At 52.6% G+C, this 7,007-nt stretch overlaps 1 protein-coding gene across 1 annotated transcript; it reads right to left on the minus strand.

Moving 5' to 3' along the window:
- Positions 1-3,714: 3,714 nt before the first annotated feature.
- LOC127293475 (receptor protein kinase-like protein ZAR1) lies at positions 3,715-6,588 on the minus strand. Its single transcript, XM_051323106.2, has 2 exons — positions 5,102-6,588; positions 3,715-4,654 (listed from the first exon to the last, which is right to left on the minus strand). The coding sequence occupies exons 1-2, from the start codon at positions 6,558-6,560 to the stop codon at positions 4,002-4,004; spliced, it is 2,112 nt and encodes a 703-aa protein (XP_051179066.1). The 5' UTR covers positions 6,561-6,588; the 3' UTR covers positions 3,715-4,001.
- Between the last annotated feature and the right edge of the window lie 419 nt (positions 6,589-7,007).

Consider the following 7,007-nt stretch of genomic DNA (forward strand, 5'->3'; position numbering starts at 1 on the left):
GTGGGGTTGGCACGCCACCAATAACATTTATATTTACAGTGGCGAAATATTGGTGGTCTGCGTGCGCCACTTACACACCACTTTCAGATTTTAACACACCACTAATAAGGTATTCTATACTAGTGACCCATGCACGACACACATGCTTTTGCTCCCATTGTGATCTGTCTTGAAGTGTTACGAAATGTTTGATAGTCATAAATGGCGCAAAACAGCAATGCACGGAAACTAAACTCTTCTTTTTCGTAAGTATCGCATACTACTGTCCCTTTCCATAGCCTATGCAGTCGTGCCGTGATTCAGTTTAAGAGAAAAATAGCATTATATCCTTGAGATGTACTTGCAAAGGTGAATTCATAGCATATTTCTAAATTTTGCTAGTATTATTAATGTTTCTTGAAATTATTGTTTAAAGTTGCTTTATTTATGCTTGTTGTAGGAATACAATTATACAAGAATCAACCGGACTTACTTTGTGCGCCTTTCGTGGCCATATTTTTTTCTATCTTGTTTCAATGAACAGCATGTTTACTAGAGCTAATATAACCAAAGAAAACTCGACACAACATATTATCTCGATGGCTCAAAGTAGAGATTTCCTATTCCTATATTCTTGATTCGGCTGCCCAAAAGTATTCTGTTCATTCTGCGAAATTGTCGATTCTGTCTCCTTAGTAAAGAGCCTTGGAATGGGCAATTTTTTCAGTTGATTTTACAGAACTTTCATGTTGAAAAAAAAAACCATCAACCCAACGTCCACTGATAGAATCTCAACAATTCTGGATTCCAAATTCAGAGCAATACCCCTGGTGCCATATGCAAATTCGACTAATTCACTTGCATTACTTCGCAACACCTATAACTGCAGTTTCCCATCCCTTCCAGGGCCTTCCCTCATCTCAAAAAAAAAATGCAGGGATGCACTCTTTTCAGAAATAATGCATTTGATATTGTAGAAAGGGATGCAACTCACAATGTATTGATTGGGTGCATATGACGTTACATATATAGGCCACGTCCTCGACTATACAAGGAAGGAGGCGGACCCAATAATCAATACAAAGATATGTATCGCTATACATAACTACAGAAGATACACGTCCGGATATACAAGGATATGTATCTCAACACCCCCCCCCCCCCCCCCCCGCGCAGTCGAAGCGTCGCCTGGTCGAATGCATAGACTGGACCGGAACTCCTCAAATGATGCCGTAGGGAGACCCTTGGTCATGATATCCGCAAATTGTTGGGAGGTGGGCACATTAAGTACTCGAATGTGTCCAAGGGCCATCTGTTCCCGAACAAAGTGGATGTCCAGCTCAATATGCTTGGTGCGGCGATGGTGGACCGGGTTGGCGGAGAGGTAGACGGCGGAGACATTGTCGCAATAGACCACGGTGGCTTTGGCAACAAGACATGAGAGCTCAACGAGGAGTTGCCGCAGCCAAGAGACCTCGGCAACCGCGTTAGCAACAGCCCGGTACTCCGCTTCGGCGCTGGAGCGAGAGACCGTGGGTTGTCGCTTAGACGACCAGGAGATGAGCGAAGGTCCGAAGTAGACGCAGTAGCCAGACGTGGAGCGACGCGTGTCGGGGCAGCCTGCCCAATCGACGTCCGAGTAGGCGACGATGTCCGTGGCGGTGGAGGCGTGGAGGGAGAGGCCGAAGTCCATGGTGCCACGAATGTAGCGGAGGATCCTCTTGACCGCAGCCCAATGAGGATCCCGCGGAGCATGCATGTGAAGGCACACCTGCTGGACAGCATACTGCAGCTCGGGGCGGGTCAAGGTGAGATACTGCAGGGCACCGACGATGGAGCGATAAAAAGACGCATCCGTGGCCAACGAACCATCCGTGGCGGAGAGCTTGGACTTCGTGTCGACAGGCGTGGCCGCGGGTTTGCAATTAAGCATACCGGCGCGGTCCAGGAGCTCGTGGGCGTACTTGCGCTGATGAAGGAAGAAGCCGTCGGTGCGACGTACGACCTCGATGCCGAGGAAGTAGTGCAGGGGCCCCAAGTCCTTGAGGGCAAACTCAGCGCGAAGACGCTCGGTGATCTGTCGCAGGAGGTCCGTGGAGCTGGCTGTCAAGATGATGTCGTCGACGTAGAGCAGCAGGTACGCGGTGGTGGCACCATTGTTGTACACAAACAGCGAGGCATCGGAGCGGGTGGAGCGGAAGCCGAGTTGGTGAAGAACGCGTGGGGCCTGCTTGAGCCCGTATAACTTGCGCGAGAGCAGGCACACATGGTCGGGGTGGGTGCTGTCGATGAAACCCGTGGGTTGCTGGCAGAAGACCTGCTCCTCGAGATAGCCGTGAAGAAAGGCGTTGGAGACGTCCATCTGGTGCACGGGCCACGCACGGGAGACCGCGAGCTGAAGGACGGTGCGAATCGTCCCGGGCTTGACAACCGGGGCGAAGGTGTCGGTGAAGTCGACGCCGGCACGCTGGCGAAAGCCACGAACCACCCACCGCGCCTTGTGACGGTCGAGAGTACCGTCCGGATGGAACTTGTGCTTGAAGACCCACTTCCCGGTGATGATGTTGGCGTGAGGGGGTCGGGGAACAAGCGTCCATGTTTGGTTCCGCTGCAGGGCGTCGAACTCGTCCTGCATGGCCGCAAGCCACTGCGGGTCGCGGAGAGCAGCCCGGGCAGAGCCGGGCAGGGGCGATGGCGTGGATGCTGAAGGCGCGGAAGTTGACGCGGTGCAGACGTACTCGTCCGAGGGGTACCGCGTGCTCGGGACGCGAATCCCTGCACGGGCGCGCGTGAGGGGCCCCGTGGCCGGTGGCGGAGGAGGCAGCGGCGGAGCCGGAGGCGAGGCGTCGCACGAGGCGTCACCCGGCGAGGACGGCTGAGGCTCGAGGGCGACGCAAGCGGCGTCGAGGCGGGTGAACCCGGCAAAGGGGCGTCGCCCGGTGAAGACGGCGCGGCGCCCGAGCTGAGGCTCGAGGGCGACGCAGGCGGCGTCGGCGCAGGTGTCGGTGCGGGTGTCGGCGTGGGGTCACCCGAGACATGGCTCGAGGGTGACCCAGAGGGTGGCGAGGCAGCGCCTGAGACAGAGTTCAAGGGCGCGGCGGAGAACGTCGAGGCAGTGCCCGAGTCCGAGCTCGAGGGCACCGCAGCCGGCAGACCTGCAGGGGGTCGACGCCGGGGACTATCAGTAGTCGAAGGATACACATCCGGATATCCGGATATGTATCTCAACAGATATGAATACTGTTGCACGTGTCGGCGTACAAAGGACGTGAACTGATGAACAGTGAACTGATGAACAATGATGGCGATTTAAGCCGATCTGGTCCCCAGGAATAGCCACACGCACCGGTCTTCTGATCCAAAGTACAACCACAACCAGCTTCCAGTTCAGTCCGTTCATGCTCCCATGGTCGAGGTGAAGAAATCAACATTAAATTTGGCTTGCGAGTGTGCCACGGAATAGCCGAATAGGTCAGGTAAATATTCATACCGACCAAAGAGGCACATCAAATTGTACAACACCAGGTCACCTTGCAATTCTCCTACAGAAAAGAAAAACAGATCACCTTGCAATAACATGTTCCTTCGACACAAAAGGGCACTGAACATGTCTTTTAGGAGTCCTCAGGTTAGAGACACACTTCTTCATCTTCATCAATCTTCCAACATGCTTTTGTTGTTAGCAATTGTTGGCAAACTGCACAGCTATAAAGGGAGAACACCCATGGTCCGAAATTCCAAAAGAAATGTTCAGTTATCATATACTAGTAGTCGATGTTCAGTCTTAACAGCACAAGGGCCATAACACATATTAGCAGACATGCTTGCAAGTTTAAAATAACTAACACATGGTACCTAACTTGTTAAGAGCCCATGAAAATCCATGAGCCCCTGGAAAATGACAATTTTACATACTTAACTAATGTTACTTGATGTCTCCTAAGCTTCTTTGCCATGCTCGAGCTGTACAGCCATCATATATTCTCTGCAATGATATGATCCCCTTTCGTGATAGTGGTTTTCTAGCTTGAAACGTTGAGGCGCTCCAGGGTTTCTTCAACATGCCTCATCGACGGCCTCCGCTCAGGATTAGCCTGAACACAACAGAGAGCGACTTTGAGTACTGCAATCATCTCATCTTCCCGTTCAGAGTCCCCGGCGAGGAAAGAATCGAGCACATTAGAGGATGGTTTCCTCTCTTCTATACAGAATTGGACCCATTGAACAAGGTCCATCTGCATAGTTTCCAAGAGCATGATGGGCGATCTTCCGGTAATCATTTCAAGCAAGATCACACCATAGGAGTAGACATCCCATTTCTGGGATGGTTTGAGTGTTTTCAGTGCCTCCGGTGCTTGGTAGCATGAACCTCTGCTCACAAGCGGGCTCACTGAGGCATCTGGCTGCTGAGTTTTAGCCTTCTCTACACCAGCCCGATCTGATTGCGAGAAAGATGATGCTCCACCAGCAATGTTTGCAAGTCGTCCGAGGCCAAAATCTGAAATGTACGGTTCCATGTCCATTCCAAGAAGCACATTGTTTGGCCTCAAGTCCCCATGCACGTACTTTTTGGGGCTAAATTCATGTAAAAAGGACATCCCACTGGCGACACCTTTCATAATCTTTAGACGTGCATCCCATGGCAATGGTGTGAGCGTCATTGTCCCAGGTTTACCTGAAAGCAATAAGGAGTTACCAAAGCTTATCAGCCAATGCATCAGTAGCCTGAAATGACCACACAGGTCCTACTACGCAATAAGGATGTACTCTAGCAGTAACCCTTGCTACCAAAGATTTACACAAACACATGAATGAAGTCAATCTTTACAAACTTTAATAACAGTAATGTGTTGAATTACATGGACTGGACAAACATCCTCAGCTGAATTCCTGGCACTAATTTCATTAATAAACACAAAATTTGATGTCAAAGGCAAATCTAATTAGTGTTGAAGTGCAGTGTATTAGTGTATCAGCATCCTGATCTACACAATATCCCAAGACTTCTCAACGGAATTTTCATTGGACAATTCTATGAAACAACAAATATAATAGGAACATCATGTAAGTAACCTAAGCATTGGAGAGCTCTACTGAAGTTGATAAATCTAGCAAATCATACCATGAATTGCTGAAGAGAGGCTGCCGTTTGTGATATAATCATATATCAACAATTTCTCGTCAAAAGACCAATAGTAGGCCCTCAAGGTAACAATGTTGGGATGGCGAACCTTGGCAATAGCCTCAACCTCAGACTGGAACTCCTTAAACCTCTGCAAACCCCCCTCGCCAAGCCGCCTCACGGCGGTTATGAGGCCATCCTCGAGAACCACCTTATACACAATTCCAATCCCACTCTTGCCGAGCACAAATGCTGATGCCTTGAGCAGCTCATCGAGATCAAACTTGACTTGCTGGTCCAACACGACGAGGCCGTACTGCTCTGCCTGATCTGAAGGTGTCTCAGGCTCATCTCTGCTAAAACATCCACAATCCTTGGCAGACCTTGACCATTTAGAGCCAGCAGCCCCACCCTGTCCCTTGTCCTTGGGGGAAACTGCCCTCCAGTAGCAGTAGAAGAACACCAGGGCGATGATCAAGATCCCCACCACATCACTAAGAACAATGGCCACAATGGCAACCTTTCCCAGCCCCTTGCTCCTCCTGGCACCGGGTGGCGCCGAGTCCCCATCGTTTGGAACAAAGGGGTTGGAAGATGGCGAGCATGCGTTCTTGAGCGGCGGGCCACAGAGCCCTGGGTTGCCCATGAACGCCGTGGGACCACGGTTCTCTAGCGCCCCATTCTGCGGGATCGGGCCTGACAGATTGTTATAGGTGAGATCAATGTATACCTTCTCCGGCAAGTTCCCAAGACTCGCCGGAATGGGTCCAGAGAAGTGATTGTGCGAGAGGTCCACCGTCCCCTGGAGCCTGGACAGGTTCCCGATGTCATCCGGGATGGCGGCGGAGAAGCGGTTGTAAGACAGATTGAGCTGCTCCAGCGCGGAGAGCTCCTGGCCGAACCCCGGCGGAATCTGGCCGGTGAGGATGTTCCGGCTCAGGGCGAGCGCGCGGAGGCGCCTACATTTCAGGATCGAGCCGGGGAGAGAGCCGTTGAAGGAGTTGGCGGAGAGGTCCAAGATTTGGAGGTAGGGGAGGCCCCCGAGCTCCGTGGGGACGGGACCGTCGAGCTCGTTCTCGTAGAGGACGAGGCTCCGCAGCCCCGTGGCGCCGGCGATGAGCGCGGGCGGGAGGGCGCCGAAGAGGCGGTTGCTTCGGAGATTGAGGTGGCGGAGGGAGGCCGGGAGCGCGGACGCCGGTAGGGTGGCGACGAGACCCTTCCTGGGAAGGGAGAGCGCGACGACGCGGCGGATGCCGGCGGCGGCGGCATCGCAGGCGACGCCGTTCCAGGAGCAGGGATCTGCGGCGGAGGCGTTCCAGTCGGCGAGGGCCCCCGTGGGGTCCCGCAGGACGGCAGCCTTGAAGGCGAGCAGCGCCTGGCCGTCGGCGGTGAGCGCGTGGGTGGCGGCGGGGAGCGCGAGGAGTAGCAGGAGGAGGAGAAGCGGGAGCGCAGCGGCCATGGGATGGGAGGAGGAACGCGGTGCTGCGTCAGTGCCGACCCCCGGTGAGGTGAGTGAGCTGAGGTGGGGCTTTTGGTAGGTTTGGACTGCCACTGGGTTGGGTTGGTTTGTGTCCATCGGCGGCACTCATTGGAACTGCGATTCCTCTTTTTGTTGCTTCCTTTCAATTGCTTTCCTACCAGAATCCTCCTAACTACGATTCCGTTATTATTATATTATTACACCTACGCTGCGTTATTATAAATCCTCGTGAGGTGTGCAAGACTTTCAGTGCCCAATTTCGTCGTTATCATTGGACACAATGCACATACAGTATGTTCTCTCTCAGTTCATACAGTACATTGCATCTTCAGGGCAAAACCCTAATCCAACACGTGAAGGTCAAAGGATCGGTCTGTCCCTAGCGATTCATTCGCGGTCTAAATTTGAGTTGGAATTGAGTTGGAA

This window comes from Lolium perenne, chromosome 3, assembly GCF_019359855.2.
Source record: "Lolium perenne isolate Kyuss_39 chromosome 3, Kyuss_2.0, whole genome shotgun sequence".
In the NCBI taxonomy this organism is placed as follows: Eukaryota; Viridiplantae; Streptophyta; class Magnoliopsida; order Poales; family Poaceae; genus Lolium; species Lolium perenne.

Coding starts and splice junctions, on each gene's coding strand:
- LOC127293475 (XM_051323106.2), bottom strand. CDS start 6,560: ATGGCCGCTGCGCTCCCGCTTCTCCTCCTCCTGCTACTCCTCGCGCTC. Junction 4,655..5,101: donor CCTCTCTTCAGCAATTCATG/GTATGATTTGCT, acceptor TATTGCTTTCAG/GTAAACCTGGGACAATGACG.